At 40.8% G+C, this 20,731-nt stretch overlaps 1 protein-coding gene across 4 annotated transcripts in view; it reads left to right on the forward strand.

The window, feature by feature from the left end:
- The first annotated feature begins 286 nt into the window (after window positions 1–286).
- The window catches only part of LOC129185738 (RNA-binding motif, single-stranded-interacting protein 3-like), a 172,510-nt gene continuing 152,065 nt past the window's right edge, over window positions 287–20,731 (forward strand). The window contains exons 1-2 of one of the 4 annotated variants that reach the window (XM_054783149.1): window positions 290–578; window positions 676–1,570. In XM_054783149.1, coding sequence (XP_054639124.1) covers window positions 1,496–1,570 — 75 coding nt within the window. In that variant the 5' untranslated portion in view covers window positions 290–578; window positions 676–1,495. Of the gene's footprint in view, window positions 1,571–20,731 lie in introns of all 4 variants that reach the window. The other 3 variants (XM_054783150.1, XM_054783148.1, XM_054783147.1) reach the window with 3 other exon arrangements.

Below are 20,731 nucleotides of genomic sequence, written 5' to 3' on the forward strand. Positions count from 1 at the left end.
ATCTTAGCTAATGCTTAGTTTAATCACGCTAAATCCAGTTTTTATTATGAAAATGCACTGTTGCTGCAGCTAAACAGCTCCAGCAGGGGGGGGCTTTGCTATTTTCAAATTCTGATCCTCGTGTATCCCCTTTTCACTTCTTACCCTCCGCTTCATACTCCTTCCCGGCTCCTCCTTTCTGGCAGAAGAACAACCCGTGTCTGTTTTTTCTCCTCCTCTATAGTTTTGTGCCGACACACACACTCGTCAGGACATCATTGAGGGAAGGACCGACCACTCCCGCTGTTCTATAGTTCCATGAAAGAAAAAAAAACAAGGAGAGAGGAGGAGGAGGAGGAGGAGGGAGGAGCATAGCTACGCTGAAGCTGAGCCCCTCTATGTCTGAGCACACAGAGTGGAGCAGACGGCAGCGGCCACACAAACACACTCTCTCCCAGTTACCCACACACACGGACAGTGACGGCTGTCAGACACAGTGGGAAGCAAGCCATCAGAGAAGAAAGAGTGATCGCAGAGTGCAAGAGAAGACAAGAGAGTTGGAGGAGGCACCTTGTGGATCAGAGGGGATTTTCCTCAGTGTGAGTGCACGTCTGGATCAGGCTGCTTCTTCCTGAGTGAGAGGAGTTGTTAACCAAAGCTTTTTTTCTTTTGCTCATCCTCCACTTCGGACTCCAGCGCTATCTACCTATCTATTCCCGGAGGTTAACAAAAGAGGGAGGGAGTGAGAGTGAGGAGAAAAAAAAGGCAGTCACAGCTTCAGCTCCAGACCACCCTCCCTCGTTCTCCTCCCCCTCCCGCTCTTCTCTCCAGCTCCACATCCATGTGTGAGTTCATCACTGCCCTCGGAGGATAGAACACAGAACAGTGTGTGTGTTCTCCCGGATACAGCAGAGGCTTTTGGTGGGATCAGGGTCTTGTGTGGTGTGAGGGCTGGGAGTAGAAGGGAAACAGACCCGCAGGAAAAGAGGAAGAGACGAGGAGCGACAGGAGAGAGACGCCAGGAAGGCACACTGAGGGGTATGTGCAGGGCAGCAGAGAGGAGACTACAGTGAGTGTGCTTTTTAGAGCGGAGACTGTGAGGAACCGGCAACCAGATCCCATCCATTCCTCCCTCCTCCTCCTCATCGCTCTCTTCCTCTTCCCCCTCCTTTACACTCTCTCTGTCCTGCTGTCCAATCCCTCCTATTGTTTCCTGTATTGCCTCTTAGTATCCTCTCATATCTTTTTTCTTCTCACCCTCTCTTGCCCTCTATTTAAACCCCCTTTTTTGTCGCCACTCCGGATTCTGTCTGTCTCTTGATACCAAGAGGAAGACTTTTTTGCCCCGAGCTCCCAGGCATTTCCAAGTGTCACACAGAAGACTGCTTTCTCCCGGCATCCTCGACTCTTTGAGACAGGCGTCTGAAAGGATCCAGGCTACAACCTCAGCGAGACTGTACCCCAACTGTGAGCTTCTATCTCCAGCCTCCAGGACCTCCAGTTGGATTCCAGCTACATGGGCAAGCGTTTGGAGCAGCAGCAAATGTACCCCCAGTACACCTACTACTACCCCCACTACCTCCAAACCAAGGTAGGATGGTCAGTGGTGTTGACCTATTTTACCCCTCTGCCAAAAAGGCAATCACATCACATGCTTGTGATGCAAAAGCACACTTATTCAAACCCAGCCAGAAATAGTCTTTTTAACAGCTGCTACCTTGTTATCGATCAGTATTTTATCCACAGAAAATGTATTTTTGTCAAGCTACTCTAGACTTATTTTATCTGATGAACATTTAGAAAGTGTTTCACAAGGAGAGAATATAACTGAGATACGCTTTCCAGTTGAGGTTTAAAGTGTGTGAAAAAGCACAGCCTCATAAGATGGATTGCTGCGCTTTTTCCCCCCCTAACCCCCATCTGTGTCTTAAGCGGAGAGAGGTTGTTGCCACACAGCTGGGTTTTTCCTGTTCCCTTCACTCTCCCAATCATCACTTGACCCTGTCCTCCCCTGTCTGACCCCACCAGCTCCAAGTTCAAGTTCGGGTCATGAGGACCACCCTTCCTTCAACCCACATTGTCCCTCTATCATCCCTCTGTCCCTCTCCTCCACCAATCCTGTTTTTCACTCCATCCTCCACCAGGATTGCTTTCTTTACACTTGAGTGATGCAGTCTGTCACTCTATTACCATGCACATTTGATTTGTTTGGCAGTTTTCGTCTTTACATGTAGAAACATACTAGCATGAGTACTTCCGATTCACCAATGTTTAGGAAAATTGCCTTAAACAGGCTGACTAATTGTTTTGGCATCATTTCACCCAGTTTAACATTCCCGTCGTTTGCTATGATTCACTTGTTTCGATTCCCTCTTTCAATCTTCTGTGATAGTAACAGTGAGGATCTGTTGTTGCATGTTGGATGCAATATTTAGCAATGCGAGTAGGTCAGTAGGCAAGAGACGTCGATGGTGGGAGAAGAGAAGATGAAAGTGTAGGAGTGGGATGCTTCAGGTATTTGGAGATTATCTTATTCGATGAATAGTGTGTGGGAAGATCAGGTAAAAATGTGTTGCACCTTAACCAATTTGTCGACTGTGCAAGGCAATGGCTTTTTATCCCCAATGCTGGTGATAATATTTTAGACCTCTTTTTATCTTTTCATTTCCTTTATATTTCTAAGCCAGAGCTACACTGAGCACGTCACGCACAGTAGAACCTCAGTTAGCATCATTAATCCGTTCCAGAAGGTCCGATAAAACCTGAAACGCACGCTAACTGAATCAATTTTTCCAAAATACGAAATAATCCAATTCCAATTTATCCGTTCCAGACACCCAAAAATGTTGACACTTTTGCTATAGATCAATTATAGTTTTACATGCAGAAAACAACACGTGCATAACAAAACAAATGCATCTAAATTACGAATGAAAAGGCATACGTTACTTTTACCTTAATTTTAAGACTTGATTGTTGACAAAGATGGCAATGAAGAGCAGTGAGATAGGAGAAGGAAGGGATATCCACATTGTCAAAATTCTGGTACTTGCAACTTTGTTTGGCTCCACTGTGAGTTATTTTTCAGCCGTGATTAATAAGGAAAGGCGAGACTTGTGGCATAACTGTGTTAGTCTACAAAAATCTACAGAGGCAACTGGTGATGATGTCACAGACGGGCGACGAAGCGGGTTTCCAGTTTGAGAGCATTCTAACAGACAGCATTCTAACAGGCATGTTTTGTCATTAAAAAAAAATGTTCGAACACACGAGCACTCATGCAGGGTATCAATAAAACATAAAACATTTTTGCATACATTTTCCAATGTAAACCAAAAAAAATACGTTAACTGGGGCGTACACTAACCAGTGTTCCATCGAATGTTTAAAGAAGAGCACAAAGAAAGCCCAGACTGAAATATTTGCGTGTTGTACCAGTTGAACCAAAAAGTGTTTTTTTTAAACATTTTGTTCCCTTGGATGTCATTGAAACGTTTACCTCCTATTTGACCCCACATTGATACAACTGGAAGCTGAAAGTGAAACCAGATTGGATGAATATGGAATGAGATAGAAGCATCTGATGAGGGTATATTGGCTTTTCCATGTAAAAATGTTAATTTCTGCCAAAACTGGAACCTGGATCTAAGTCAAATTAAACTAATGACGTTGTATAGAAATTCAAGGCAAATCTGATAAGATTACATATAAATTGAGACATTTTTTGCTATACTGATGCCAGTAATGTGTAGACACCATTGATTGGAAAGGTTTTGGAACACTACACACTCATAACAATAAAGAAATAGAGTAAATCCATGTTGATACATCAAAAACTCTCGGGAAGTTGCACATAAAAAATCTCACAACAATGACATCGGCACAAACTACAAATATAACACACAACAACTTCATGGTTTCGTTCCCAAAATTACGTTTAGTAAAGTCTGTTGGATTTGGCAGACCTATTATGCTTATAAATAAACTTTTTTGGGGATCTGCAATAAATACTGCATTTCAACTGTTTATTTTCTGAATTTATAGAAATGAATGTGCATTTTTTTTAAATGCACTCACTGTTAACACAATCATTTTGTCTTCATCCTACACCCCCACTCCTCCACAGAGCCACATTCAAATTTGCTTTTAGTTGTTCTCTAATCTTGTCCAGAGAGAGAGACAGAGCGAGAGACTGAGGCCAAGAAACAAATGGAATTGAAAACAAAAGATCACTGATTAAAATAAATTGTTACCACATTGAATATGTTTTGACTGCTTGTTAACGTGAACACGCAGGCTGTAGCCTCAAGTTGTGGTTAAGCTGATTTTACGACAGTGCCTGAAAACTGCTGGAGATGCACAATTGGATAAATTAAAGACGTATTACATTTTATTGGATTACAATACTTGATGCCTTGATCTGCATACAAGTAGTGAGTAGGCAGAATAAATGCTAGTATTTTAGTGACAAATGCTAATGCGCAAACATCCAGTTAGCCTAAACAGTAGCAGATATTTAGATTCAGTGGATAAAAGGAGAAACTGTGCTGGTGACTAACGCAACCTATTTTGATGTGCAATATTGTTTGATGAGTTACACACTTTAGCTGCACATGTTCACATTTGTGCGCTAGAAGTACTCAAATACATTTTGGCCTTTTTTTTTCATAAAATATTACAAACCTCGCTAAAACGTTTTTAACACGTTTGTGTTAAAGTGACTTTAAACAAATGTGCATTTATTGACAGAAATAATAAAGAAACAGCAGTTCCTCAAGGAATATGAGAATGTAAAACTTTATCACACATGTATCATATCTCATATCTCATGCCCATGTATGTTAGATTAAGTTGAACATTTGATGTCAGTCACGTCGTTGATGTCACCAAACGCTGTCCCTTCTATCATTTATCTCGATCAGTTCAAGGTCATCTCATTTCTCTCAAGTATCTGCAACAGGCATCTGGCCTAGACCGGCACATCATCTCCCGCAACACCGGTCCCTCACCCTGCTGTCAAGGTCAAATCAAATTGTGTCCAGCCATCCCAAGTGTTGCGTGTTAGTTGTCCCTGCAAGTGTGTGTGTGAGAGACAGTGGCGTGCGGGCAGGCGAGGCAGTTGAGGCAGAGCCTTACAAATGTGTTTTCTGTACGATTTCAGTTGTTTTTAACATTTTTCTATGTGAAAAATCGCTGAATTTGCACATTTCCTGATCAGATATAGGGCAGAAACATGAGATGAGGCGTGACTATCTCTTCTGCACGACCTGAACGTAATCTGTTGAGCCTAGGCTGAGTGCACTCCACACAGTTGAATGGTGATTTCTGTTTGTCAGCATGTCTCCAATACAGTGTTTGCAGAAAGATTTATTATACACCATGACTTATATAGCCGGTATAATCAATAAATCCATTAACTGCACAATAACGAAAAACAAACTTGATCATTTTGCCAGCCTTGATATATTGACATGTGGATGTGTGGTTGTTTTCTTCCTCTCTATCAAACAGGCTGGATAACAAGAGAGTTCACTCTGGGCATCTGTCTGAGCACGTTGGCTCTATAGCGGAGTGAACGGAGTGAGTGAACCCTCCTGCTAGTCATTCTGTCTCTTTGTCCCAGTGGGGAGAGGCGGGGCGCTAGAAAAAGTGCAGTGTGCACTCGTTAGCTGTGTGTGTCGTGTGCTACATGATTGAATACTTTCTTCATGCCTGTGTATAAAACACGATCTGATGTGATCCGTTTTGCAAAACAATCAAAACAATTTTGCTGCATCCAAAACATGTACGTTGACAAAATGTTACACCTCATTAAACGTAAACAGCGTATTCCACACACAATGTTGCTAAAAGTGAATCAAAGAAGTGATTGTGGAAATGAGCTGACATCTGCATTGCAACCAAATGTGAACTTCAGAGTATTTTCGGGTTATTTCTCAGTTTTTTTGTCAATATTAAGACGATAATGAAAGTGACACTAATTTAAAAATCGATTTTATAGTGTCCATGATTCACATTGAGTTTCAGTTTTCTACTAATACATTTTTTGTAATCAATACACTTTGGGCAACTATTTTTTTTTACATCATGTTTCCGCACATGTTTATTTTATTTAAAAGCTGTTGACATTCCAATTACAATGTTAAATGATGTTGAGAAATTACAGTTGATTGCTTTTGATACGGTGTACTCACATTGGTACGCCGTATATTATCCTTACATGAATGAAAAAACAATCTCAAAATAATGTTGACAATAATATCATTTATCTGCAATAATTTGTAGCACAATTGTCATCCAGCAAAATTTGTTACCCTCACCCTGAAGTGGCGTGGGCGTGCATAAACTGGAAGGTGCTTGTCACTGTCGTCCCTCTATGGACAGGAGAAGCCAATGCCAGCTTTTTAAAAAAACTTTATTGAAATACACAAACAGTAGCGTCCCCTACAGTCAGCAACAAGTCAACTGCATTCAATATATTTTTATGCTCTGCTGAATGAATGTATGAATTTGACTGCCAAGATGGAGGATGATATATCCAACAAAGTAACAGAGGTTTTCTTGGAGAAGGATAGGACGCATGTACTTCACATACAAATAAAAGGGAAGACCACAAATGTTTTTCAGCTGCAAAAATATGCTACTAAGAAGTATTTGAATATAGCAAAAATAAATTATTCTCTTCTTTCCTGGTTATCCTCTTAATGAGCAACCTGTATTCAATCCAAAGCAGTCAGCGCCTCACCAGCCATGAACCTCACAGCATGTCACTGGTGTGAAATGATGTGTTTACATCACTGATGTGCAGTGAGGTTCATGTCCGAGGCGCTGACTCGCTTCCCATAACTTTACATCACTGGTTTGCATCCATATATTAATCTAATATTTTGGCTTTATATCCGGGACTGCATGTGCAGCTGTGTCTCCAGCAGCCAGTGTGTGTGTGTGTGTGTGTGTGTGTGTGTGTGTGTGTGTGAGCATCACATGAGTTGGTTGGGCACATTTTATTTGTGTGAAACAGATGTGCACAAACATATCCGGTGTGTGTCAACATATAAGTATGTTTGTGTGTGTGTGTGTGTGTGTGTGTGTGTGTGTGTGTGTGTTCTCACCTGCCCGACCTCCTTGTCAGTGCAGCTTGCTGTCATTACAGCTTTGTGAGTCCCAGCATAACAGTTGTTTGTGTGTGGTGTGTGTAAGGGGTTGGGTTGGATGTTTGTGTAATTGTTTTGTGTATGAAATGAAGTGTGTAGGTAGCTGTCATGTTTTTCTTGTATGGGATGTCTCAACTGAAAATAGATGAATATATATTGATAAAGAATAATACGCTACTTGCCTGGCATGAACATTGCAGCATTTTCCGACATTTTTCCCAGTCTTTCCCAGTCTTTAACCGTCTTTCTTTCTTTAAAAGGCAGATAGCATATTAATGAACATCGGCATACAATGCATACAGTATGATAATATGCTGGCTTTAGCACAACTGCTTATGTACACACAGTCACTTGGCAGATAATGTACACCCATCATATTGCAAGTCCATAGTAAAAACATTTAGTGCATAGAATAAATAAATGATGGATGTGACTACCCTGCTGTCTCCGGATAATCCAAAACAGACATTTAAAAACATTTTTGGTGGAAATAAAAAAAAAAAAAACAAAGACAGTTTTACTGAATTATTGCTACTTAACAGTAGTATTTTTTTAAGTCTCTGTAGAGATTTTTCTCATGCTACTCCCTCCACCCCCTCCGACTCGTTCACATACTCCCTCTGTTGCTCAGTGATGTGATTGGAGATGTAAATGGCTTCTTATTAATCTTGATTCCAGAGACCAGGGCCTCTTCTCTTGTGGAAATCAATCATGTACATGCACGGGTTTATATGCACAGGCTTCTCGGCCTCACAAAAGCGATCTTTAAACTTGCACCCCCTGCACACAAAGGCAGTTACAAAATGACCAAACCAACAGCACTCAGCTAGATCACTGTGTGCGTGTGTGTGCGTGCGAATGTGAGAATATTAAGCACAGAATTGCTCCTTCTCAGTCTTCATAATGGGCTATAGGTGCAGTTGTTGCACATTAACAGGAGGCTGGAGCCCATCCTCTCCTATGTGTGACTGGTGGCACTTAATCATGTGCGTAAGAGGGTTGGAGGTTGGGCATTGTCTGTAAGGAAGATTACATTGCTCTCTGAATGATTTGTTAAATTGAAACAAGATGGTTCAAATGGTGGTTACAACCATTCTTAAAAACAATATTTTCCTTTTGTGGTAGTTTTGTGATTTTTGTTAGATGCTGAGCACTCCTTAATAATGTTACATTTTAGTGGGTGGGAGCAGGCAATGTGGCCTCCTAACAAAAATCAATTTAAAAAAAACAATAACAACAGTCATGCAGCGAGACTTTTAACAGGGGTGTAAAGGTATGCTTTATTCCCTTTTCTTCTTTTTAGGACGAAATAATAAGATCATGAACACAACATGCCTTCCTAATCCTCCCTTCTTGACATATGACCCCATTCTTCTCTTTCAAAAATGAGTTGAGACCTTGTGTTTACACAGAAACTGAACTGTCATCTACCACCTTCACAGTTCAACTTTGGAGGGGGGAAATCTCCCCAATAGTGGTCTTACGGTGTGGCTCTTTGAAGATAATCATTAAGCACAAGATAAGAGAGAGCTGGAAGAAGAAAAAAAGTCACACTATCAACCAGCCGATCATTAGTTTGCTGTAGATCAGTGTGCTAATGTGCTCAGTGGCACTTGCCGCGCTTTAATTAGGGTGATGAGAAACAGCGTTCAGCCCATATCAAAGTAATGACACATGCAGACACGCCCGGACATCTAAATGGAATATTGCATGCTTTTTAAAATGAGCTTTTCACATTCAATTACTCTCTATTATGCCCTAGAAAAATATGTAAATATGGTCAGTGGTTGGCTTCATAAACCCCATAAAGACCGGCAAATGGTGAACTCAAAAACATTTAATTGCCACCCAGTAAAACACCGATCTGCGCCAAGGTTGAACTGTCACGTATTTACGTTTGTCCGTCCGTATGTTACCAGGCTACTTCCTGAATAATTAGGACTATTTTCGACTGTGGGGTGAAGGGAATGGCTCCATTGTGACAGAAAAAGCAATACATAGCCCTTCCGCAGGTCCTTCATACCGACCGCTGTCAGGCTGTACAACACCTGCACCACTTGAACCATGTGTCACTATGTATTCTTTACTTGCGTATCTTGCTTGCTGCTGTAACAAGTGAATTTCCCTGCTGTGGGATAAATAAAGTACAATACAATACAATACAAAAGTGAAAATGAGTATATAGCGTTCCGTGTTTGTCTGTTAGTTAGCAGTCTTCTTTCTAGTCATGCGGAATAATGTCGTAGATGGACTCAAACTCTGAAACGAGAACCAAAATGTTCGTCTGTTCTTTATCCGCACGTACCATCCCTCCACAAAGTTTCCTAGCAAACAAACCAACCAACAGATGTCGATCAAAAGATGAATCTTGGTTTCACAGAGGCAAAAGGAAACAGGGTAACCTAGTCTTCCTTTATATGTTGCTGATTTTCTTCTGGTTTTCTGATTCATACATAAAGCATGGCACCTTAGTAGATACAGAAGCCGTAAATTATGCAGTGCACATCACACACATACACACGTGTATGAACGGAAGTGTGGTGTGCAAAGTAAACACAGGGTTTATGGCACAGCGTGCATTCTGCTCATGGCGTACATCAGTTGTACTTTTACTACTAACAGTGACGATTTTGGCGTGTGCTTTTTGTAAGACCTACAGTGGCTCTTCTGCCGGTTGCTGAGGTCTGCTCTTGATAGCGTCATATGCCAACACAGAGAATAGAGAAAGTCCTTCTGGTGCCTGCTTTTAATACCCTACCCTTCTCCATTCTACCTCTCTCCCACTGTGCTCTGGGTTCTCTGACTCTCCCTCTCTCTCTCCTACCATCTGTTCAGTGTGCCAGGCTTATGTAGTTCTTACTGCATAAGGGACTCTCCTAACCAGCCATATATGTCCTTTTATTATTCTCTGTGGGCTGTTCTATTTTTGTCCCCGTACAGTAGTCCCTGCTGAGCCTGTCTTTGTTAGGAAAGATTCAGTGGGTCAGGGCATGCAGGGCAAGATTGGTTAACACCTATCTGGAAAAGAAATGAACAAGAAAGAAGGGAATGATATCAAAACTAGAACAGATGGCTGTAGAAAAAACAGATGAAGAAGCAGCATAGATATCCAGTGAGTGAGAGAAATAACGAGTGATGCAGTGAAGGAACCAGAAGTTCTCTGTTGGATGAGGCAATAATGGTGCTTCTGCATTTTTAATAGTTGGCCACTTTGCAACGACCTTTGTCTAATGGATTCTGTGCCTCTTAAAAGCTCCTGTCAAAGCTCCTCCACCTCAGTTACACCACTGAAAGTGCTGAGCGCTCCAACACTTCTTGATAGATTGTCCAATGATCTAATATTGCCTCACAGCAGACAACAGAGACAGCGATGAGATGGTTTGTCAAATAGTGCTTATGGCGCTAATTGTACTTATAGGGTTTCGCCACGAAAATACAGACATTAGAACATGGCCAGATGTACAATCATGCAGAGTTTGCATACATTTGTCCAAAAGATTCAGGGCAGAATAAGGGGTCCAGTCCAACTCCTGATTGATTAATTCATTCATTAAGGAGTGTGTCTGGATGCTTTAGTGTATGTTGAGGAGAAACGATATTTTATTAAGAAACCTACTCACACTCAAAAGTTATGAAAGGCATTCCAGTTTTGTTGGACACTTCAGTTTGTCGTTTGTATAGTATATATAAGTTACAAATACCATAGATATAGTGAAGTGAGGTGGTCAATTGACAGCATGCAACTAAAGCAAGACTTCTGAACTAGGTAGTGTGAGATAACATTTTGGGGTGTGAAAAGTTGGATTAGGGAAAAAAAAACCTTGTATTTGCATTTGTTTTTTTTAGCAGAAATAAACACACTGTTTTACAGACATCCATCCATCCATTTTCTATGCCGCTTATCCTCACTAGGGTCGCGGGGGTATGCTGCAGCCTATCCTAGCTGACTTTGGGCGAGAGGCGGGGTACACCCTGGATTGGTCGCCAGGGGCACATATAGACAAACAACCACTCACACTAACATGCATGTTTTTGGAATGTGAGAGGAAACCGGAGTACCCGGAGAAAACCCACGGGGAGAACATGAAAACTCCTCACAAGCGGAGATTCGAATCCAGATCTTCCCGATCTCCTGACCGCGTGGCCAACATGCTAACCATTCAGCCACCGTGCGGCCGTTTTACAGACATATTTCATCAAAACACACCCCAAAGAGGTCTTTTTAAAAGTAAATCTATCTTTTGAGTGTATACATGGACACACCCCAGAGTCTTCTCGTCCAAGCAACGATACATAAACACAATAATGGCTCCTTACATGACAGCCAATTTTATTGATTTGTGGGAGTTTTTATTACTTTAAGACTTGTTTTTGTGACTTTATGACCTGAATCATTGGGATGTGTGGTGATTTTCTTAAAGCTGTTCGTTCTCTTTGCTGGTGGGACTGTGAGGTGGCAAGGTGTGAAGGTTCGTGAATAGGTGGCCGAATGCTGCCTTCACCAGGGACCATAGAGATAATTGAAAGAATGGCCTGAGGGATTCTCCCATATGTTGCCGCCTCTTTGACTTATCGCTTGGTCCCTTTGACTGAATCTCTTTATCTCCTCTTTCTTTTCTCACTTTCATCAATTTCCCTTGTTATTTTTGACTAGAGCTCTTTCCGTTTCAAGGCTGTGCAGGTTGAGTACATTATACGAGAACACTTACTGTAAAATGAATGTTCACTATTCAGTTCAGTTCATATTGACATTGACAGATAACTTAACCTTAATTACATTTTCTGGGAAGAAAATGTGAAAAAGACTGTGAACCTGTCCTTTTTTTCTTTTGACACATGTTTCAGTTGAGAGAGCAGTTGCTAAATGTTTTTACAATATCTGTCGTCACCTATGGACTTGAAAGCATTTTGTTCTTTAAATGTTAATCACCATCTTGTTTCAACCTCACATGGCCTATCAAATAAGCATGCTTTTGGAAGAATGGCCAAAAGGCAGTTATAATGTCGATTTCATTGTAGACACTCAGCATACATATACTGTATTTTGCTTTAATTGTGCCAGGGGTTAAGCAGTAAGGGCATTCATCCAGCCATTGTTTATAACTGTGGTTCTCAACTGCTTTGGCTGCAAGACCGACCATCACTCCTTACTGACATGCAGCGACCAGATTGTGGACATTTTTCAAATCAAATTTTTCAAATGTCTTATATTTAATGAAGAGGCATTTAAGTGCAGTTTGAATTTCAGGTAATGCAAAATAACAATATTGGCCGCCAGCCAATCGCAGGGCACATATAGACAAACAACAACAAAAACTTTCTGTAATCGTTTTTAGTACATGGTATATGTGAGTTGAATGAGAGCAACTGGACTTGGACCTGGATGAGAGGTGAAACATCTTCAAGAAAATCAAGCGAGTCCAGTGGTTCTTCAGATAAACAAAGTGCAGTTCAAAAATATTTCAATATACAAATGTAACTTTTTTCTAATTAACTCAGTAGGTAAGTTTAATACTGTTATAGCAGGGGGGGGGCATTTCTTCTGTAGACCATCCCCCCACCTGGACCAATAGTTTGAATTATGCAGAAAGCGCCTCCCAGTCTGCTTTCCCAACATACTTGGGAGTCTACACTGTGGGCGGAATTCCCCCATGTAACACAACATGCGCTGCAGTGGTGAGACGCTGTCTGTCTTTTTATGGCACGCTCTTCTCCCGCAGATATCTGCGACAGTGTGCTCCACACCTGCTATCAGCACGCCGCCATTTCCTGAGTAATGGACGACACGTTAAGTCCCCAATCCATGTCCTTTGCCTCCTGCTCAAACTGGACAAAGGTGCCCGTAGCAAGTGAGTAGCACAGACAACAGACAAGAAAGCGAGGTGCATTCACGGACGAGTCATTACATTATTTTCTTATTTCTTTCTTTTTTTTCCCGGGCAATGAGCCACCAGTAGAGAATCACTGTTCTATAATGCTTACTCTCATTAGGGTCTGGGTGAGCTGGAGCCTATCCCAACTGGCATCAGAGGAGAGGTGGGCTCCACCTTGGACTAGATGCCAGTCAATCACAGGACACAACCGTTCACAGTCACATTCACACCTATTGACAAATTAGAGGCTCCGATTAGCCTAACATGTCTGTTTTTTGGGTGTGGGAGGATGGCGGAGTACCTGGAAAATTGCACACAATCATTGGAAGAACATGCAAACTCCACACAGAGATATGAATTAACTGACGTACATTGGAAAGGGACACACTGTGTACTTACTTGTAGTTATGGTTATTGAGTGCAACTGTGCAGAAAACACACGCACGCACACGCACACTGTACTCGAAAAAGAAGTAGCGTCCGTCAGTATGACAGAATATATAAACAGACACAATTAAAACTCCATACATCTGCTATGATTTGCATCCTTTGAAACTGTTGAGTTGGCTTTCACATCCTTGTCCCTGAGCCAGAGGTGACCAGCCAGGCCAAACATCGCCTATTCCCTGCTAATGAAATCTTTAATAAAGCACACTCACACATGCAAGCACACACCTACTCACACACACACACAAAATCAGACCCCTGCGATCCCAAGCCTAGGATTATCCTATGAAAACACTCCTTTTGTTGGGCCCCAGTCAAATTACTTTTTGGAGCTGCCGTGCTTTATTTGAGCCGTTGAAGTCACTGTGTGTGTCGCTGTGGGCTAACATGCATGTTAAGGCAGTCAAAACATTTGCTGTTCCTGATTAACTGGAGCATTTGAAACTAAGCTGTTTTGACACCCCCACCACCGAACACAGACACACACACTTGTGAGAGAGTGGATGTTTGTTCACTCACAGAGCATGTTCTCATAAGCATTTAGTGGGATCTTGTACCAAAATGAATGGAGCTGTAATTAGATAAATGCAAACACATAAAAACATTGTGTGATATTTATTGGTACTTTCCCATAACAACGTGAACAACACCACCCGCAGTGTTTGCCATTTAGGGCAACACATGGTCTGGGGCTGTTACAAGCAGTAGACCCATGACTCCAACAGTAAATGATAACTAATAAATAACCAGCATTTTACCAATTCAAACATATCAGTAACACATAGGTTTACACATTCTACGTGCAGTATGAAGGTGGTAAGCGATGTTCCCTGTCGTTTTTCAAGTATCTGAGCTTGCACACCAACGACCTGAGCATTCCTTGGACCTCTGAGAGCGCCATCAGACGTGCACATCTGTCCAAAACCTGAGAACTTGAGGTAGTCCAACTTCTATTCTGTGGTATTATGTACCTCTATATGAGTTGGTTCAAAAGGTCAGCAAGGCATAGTTAACAATGTAGCTCAACATCAGATAAAACAAGCCTCTCATCCAATTAATGATCTGAATCTTGTAGGAAACACCTAGTTTACCATTTGGATACTTTTATTTCCTTTCATTCTGGAAATGTACTTGATCGTGATGCGCCACAGTTGCTGTACATGTTTACTTTTGTCAAAATAATAAAATAAAATCTCAACTGAAAAAACAACCACGTTACGATCTTTGACATCACTCAGGCAAACTCGGCGTAACACTTCCTGTATTCGTTAAGTCCGCCCATCAAAATAAAAGCATGCCAGCACCACATGCACGGTTAAGCCACACATTCAGTCCATGCTTTTCGCTCCAAAAACTTGCTACTTTGGCTTTGCAGCATGTTTTTCCAGAGCAGCAGTTATGTGCTGTTAATGAATTGATTGAGTGCGTATGTAAATACGTACCAACAGGATCTCATCATTGGCTGGATAGTGTTTGTCATTGTGTTGTTACCGCTTGTTGTTCTGGGGTTTACACTGCTACTACAGTACAGTAGAGCCCTGCTTTTTGTAGCGAATGGCAAGAATCCATGAGTAATTGAGACCCCCATAACAATGTCTATTGGGCTAGCTCCCCTTACAAACACTCCTACTAGCTTGATGTTCAGTCTCCTCTCATTTCGGATCAGCATTTGCAATAAAAGTGATTGTTATTTTTATTAGATTAGATACAGCTCCAGAACCCTCCCTCGTCTCTTTGCAATATACCTCACACTTATTAGGGTGAATGAGATGTGTTTTCTGCAGAAACAACTGCCTATGTACAGAGGCTTATACCACAAATTCACAAGGCATTTGCCATCCAATTCAATAAACAAATATTTTTGTAATAACTCAAACAATTAATAAAGCGTCTTCCTCTTCTGAGGGTACAAGTCAATACCACAGCTCTTGACTTGTGCCCCACTCTCCACTTATCTTTCATAAATGAAAGCTTTGACCAAGTAGTTTTAGTATGTTTTCAAGTAAAGTTGAAAGGTTGTACAAACACACATTTGACTTATGACATACTGAGTGAATACTTGCTGACCAGGACATTGTACATGACCAATATGCTATGCAATTATACGTTTTCTACACAGAATAATTACGGTATTTGATGAGTTAGCAAATCATTGTCTGGAAAATGCAAACTGAGTGGCGAGATTTTCACACTGCATATATCCTGGGTTCATTCACACCGCTGGCTTTCCTTAGAGTAACTCTTCGGCATCTTCATCCTTATCTGTACTCGGAGTGGGCGCGGCATAAGCCAGAATTGGGCGTGGTTTAACCCAAAATGGGTGAGGCTTAAATCGGTACATTATTTTAAGTCAAAAATTGACATGGATTGATCAGAAGTTGCTATATTTATAGTTTATTATTCAGCTATTTGTGTACTGTGTATGTGTGTAAGTGACCTGTAAGATTTTATTATTTAATTATTTTTAGTGATCTGTGTGAAGTTGGTGTTTCATGCAAACATTTAGTGATGGCAAACAGGGGAATAATCTGTCAGCCACTGAAGTTTTCTCAAAAGCACCGCGTTCAGTACTCGAAGCAAAGTTTTCCAACTGACTTTATATCACCAGCCAAATTAGAAGCAAGCAGACGGGGGAAAAAAACAAAAACAAAACACAGGCAGTGACCGACGCAACAGGAGCCGTTTACAGCTCTGTCTTGTCAAATGCACCGAATGTGTACGTAACGAAACAAGTTTACCAAGTAACTTTAGATAAGAGCTGAGCTGAGGAAACCCTAAAAAAAAACGCGTCTGGAGGAGAGTCATTGACCATCGCGACACGATCCGCTTTCAACTCTGTCTTGACAAATGCACTGCGTACATAATGAAACAAGTCTACCAACTAACTTTAAATATCATACAAACTGAAATAGAGCACTTGAGCTGGAGTCGAGCCAAGCAAGCAGAGAGTCACTGTCTGCATTGTGTCTGTGTGTGAAAGAGTGACAGGCATGGCTCCTCTCCCTGGCTGTAGCGCGAGTCTGTCTAGGAAGGGGCAGTCACTGTATGTGACTGGCCAATCACAGAGCGTGAAGAGTGAATACACAAGTAGTTACCCAAAGAGGATTTTCCTTCATCACAATTACGGATAATGACGAGCTTTACTCATTTCATGCTCTTACTCGGCAAAAATGCATTATCCGTAACGGATACTTGTCTAAAACGAGTTATGTTTCACTTATTTTAACTATAAAACTAAACATTGATTTTTGTTTGCAGCCATCTAACTTGAAGCGAGCACTTGATTAACAAAGACAGTACATTGTTGTACCAGTCCACAGTGCCCCCCACCACTCGCCCAAAGACAGCTGAAATAGGTTCCAGCAAGAAGTGGTACAGAATATGGATGGAGTATTCCATTGTTCATTAGGCACATAACAGTCAGAATGTAAGGGGGATAACTGCACAAATCACTAACCATAGTAATGGTGTCAGATGAATAGAAGAAAAGGGATAACACATAAATACACACACTACCAATACTACATAGAATGACAAAAAATGAATTACATAACACTTAAACACATATAAAGACGTAATATTAACAACTATTTACAGAGCAGTACACGAAAGCATGATTGAAAGCAGCATGTGCAGATTCAAACTGTGACATTTTGGAATAAAATGTACTCACATTGTTAAAACGGGGTACAATACAGAAAAAAAAGATGAATAGAATTGTAGTAATTGTTACACTATTCAGTTCTTTATTTCATATGATTACATTGTGTATTAGTACAAACAAAAGTTAGTAAACACTGAATCCTGATTTTACAATGGAAAAATTATGTAGTTTTATAAAATAAAATTTAGTGCACCCAAAAGTCAGTTCTTTCAGTGTACTTTTCATGTAAATGTGAGATTTTCTCGCTGTACTTGCATGAGGTGTGGGTTTGTGCTCAGTTTGTGGTGTGTGTCAGAGTCAAAGAGATCACGCAAGTGTGCCAGACACATAAACAAACTAACAATGAGGGAGAAGTGTGTATGTGTGTGTTGAGCATGCATGCAAACTAGCTTTGTGGCTCCCAGTGAAGTGTTAGTTTAAGTGGAAGTGGGGGGTGGAGATGGGATAAAAGGCCTGACTAGATTAGGCTGGCACACACTACAGAGGCATACTGCCTGGACTTTCTGTGCACTCGGTGCTCAGTGTGTGTGTGTGTGTGTGTGTGTGTGTGTGTGTGTGTGAGTACTTGTGTGACAATGCTGGCGACATTGCGATTAAGTTGTGAAAGCAAGTTTTGGTGCAGCTATAAAATGAAGCAGCAGAAGAGCAGAGCCATCACAGCCATTGGAGCAGTGCAGAGGGAGTCGTCCTCACATTACATTGCTGGGTGTTAAACATAGTTTATGTTCCCGAAGCGGAGGGCAGGCATCTCCCCGCTTCGCGTTCTTTGTTGGTTGTAATTCCTAATGTCAAACACATTTTTCTTAAAACCCATGTGATGCGATTTTGGTATGGACAGCACCCTTTGGTACTTAGTTTGAAACCAACTCCAATGTAAAACCATTTTAAGTTACAACAGAACTCTATGAATATGACATATTTGAAGCTTCTGTTTGTGGGGTACAGCTCCAGTGTGACTACAAGAAAAGTAAAAGTAAAATTCCTCTGTTCATACTTTTGTTTAGATTTGCACAAAATTTTGATTGTTGGGCATAAAAAAAGGGTATAGAGTCCCTCGCTGTATCGCGGTTTCAATATGGCTCCTTACTATATCGTGTTTTTTCAAAAAATGTATTAATTAATTTGTGGTTGACTATGGCATATTATTAGGCATATTATTAGTCAACAAATATTGAAAGACAAGTTATATGCAGTTGTCTGGTCACTAGGCATCCGTAATATTATGAGACATGACGTCAGATTGCATTACCTTTGGAACTGCTAGGAGACTGGCTACTGAGCCAGCAAACATGCCATGACTGAGACTGAGTGAAAAAAAGGTTCTCCTCTCATTCCATGTAGAAGTGGTAAGTTTTTGGCTTCTTTGTCAAAGAAACACTTTAAGTTTAGAATAAGTAAATTGAAGAGGCTAACTAGTTCGCTTGGTAGCTTGTTATGCTAGCAGGAGTCGTCTCTTTTGTCCCTGCAGTGATTCCGTAGCCTGTGCAGTGATGTAAACAAAGAATAATAGAAGTGTAAAAGTGACTACTGAGGTATTATTTCATGTCTACGGGGCTCTAATAATGTTAAAACCCGTATTTAGAAGGTCATAAACAGGTTTTCTATGCTTTATGAAAACATCCATCCATCCATTTTCTACAGTATACCACTTCTCCTCATTAGCGTCGTGAGGGCATGCTGGAGCCTATACCAGCTGACTTTGGGCAACAGGCGGGGTACACCCTGGACTGGTCGCCAGCCAATCACAGGGCACATATAGACAACCATTCACACTCCCATTCATACCTATGGACAATTTAGAGTCGCCAATTAACCTAACATGCATGTTTTTGTAATGTGGGAGGAAGCCGGAGTACCCGGAGAAAACCACACACGCACAGGGAGAACATGCAAACTCCACACAGAAATGCCCAAAGGAGAATCGAACTCAGGTCTTCCCGATCTCCAGACTGTTACTGTGTTGGCCAACATGCTAACCACTAGACCTCCGTGCGGCCCTTTATGAAAACATTACATTTATTAATATTGAATAATACGGAATAATGCGGAAATTTACCTATCGCGGTCGGACCTGGAACCAATTAACCTGGATAAATGAGGGACGACTGTAAACCTTTTAGATCTTGGCAATGCACTGACTGTTTGCCCCCCCAAAATTGTACATACTAATTTTTAGTTCTGCCTTTTCTTTTACATTGAGAACCTTATTACTTATCCAAGTAAAGCAGTTATTGTTGGAAAGCATCCTTGCCACAAGTACACCATACGTTCAAACCAGTGACGTACGGTCAGGGGAGGCAGAACAAAAAAAAATAAAAACCAGAAAATTGTAACATAAAATAAATATTAATATTTGTCAGTTGCACTTTTTAATAAAATTATTTCTGTCATGCTTTAACATTTTTTAAAGTAAAAATTGTTACATTTGCACATTTCCTGATCAAATGCAAGACAGAAACCTAAGATGAAACTGCTGGGATATAAAAATCCAGCGTTGTGTTTTTTTTGTTGTTGTTGTTTTTTAACTACAGCACAGTGCAGCAACAGCTGGAGAGAAATGCATGAAAGATATTTTCATGCTCTGCTGAATGAGTTAATGAATTTGACTGTCAAGAAGGAGGACTATGTACCCGAGCTTACCAGAAGGTTATCAGACTTTTACAACTTTTACAATGAAGTATCACAGCCTTTCCTGGAGAAGGATAGGGTGCATGTACTTCATATACAAATAAAAAGTAAGACCAGAAATGTTTTTCAGTTAATAAGAAAAATAAATAAATACATAAATGACTCATTGAGAAGTCTTTGAAATCTATGTTTTAAACGAAAGTTAATTATTCTCTCCTGCTTAATGAGCAACCTGTATTAAATAGGGCTGTAAAATGATTGGACTTTTAAAAATCAGATTAATCATGGTTTTCAAATTAATCGTGATTAATCACCATTTACAACCATGTCTGAAATATGGGGTAGAAATATGGGGTAGAATTAAAAAAGCTCTGCTTCTTCCTACTTCTTTTCGGACATGTGAAATTGTGAATTGTAACATGAAGCATTCAATGTAAACTGTATGCATGTTCGAAATAATTTGAACCACAACCACAATCGAATGCACTATAGCAGAGGTTTTCAAATTATGGCACAAAATCTCCCTTCAGAACATGTAGAGTTGGGGGCCTCCCCTAAGCCCCCAAAAGGATTTTCTGGGGCCTATTTTGTGGAGTTTTCACACTTAACCAATGCACTGCATCTGCTCTCACTATAGCAACTAAAATTTTATTATTTTTCCATTAACATGATTAGCCTAAAACCTTCTGCCATCCCCCACTTTGAAACTCACTGCTCTACAGTTCTCCATTCTTTGAGCACATCTCTCCCTTTCCATGAAACAATTTACTGTAGTTGTTTACTCTCTTATGCTTGGACATTTGAAATGTCTGATTGAAAATGTGAGACTTAAACAGTGGTTATTTCTCGAAGACAGCATATGCACGGCATGACATACTGCATGTGTTAGGAAATGTCTGCTCTCAACCTCCTCCCTACTTACCACTCTATATCATTGTCACCCACTAAACTAAAGACTTGTGTCTCATATCGATGACAAGTGACGC

The sequence above is a fragment of the Dunckerocampus dactyliophorus genome, chromosome 7 (genome assembly GCF_027744805.1).
Source record: "Dunckerocampus dactyliophorus isolate RoL2022-P2 chromosome 7, RoL_Ddac_1.1, whole genome shotgun sequence".
NCBI classification, from domain to species: domain Eukaryota; kingdom Metazoa; phylum Chordata; class Actinopteri; order Syngnathiformes; family Syngnathidae; genus Dunckerocampus; species Dunckerocampus dactyliophorus.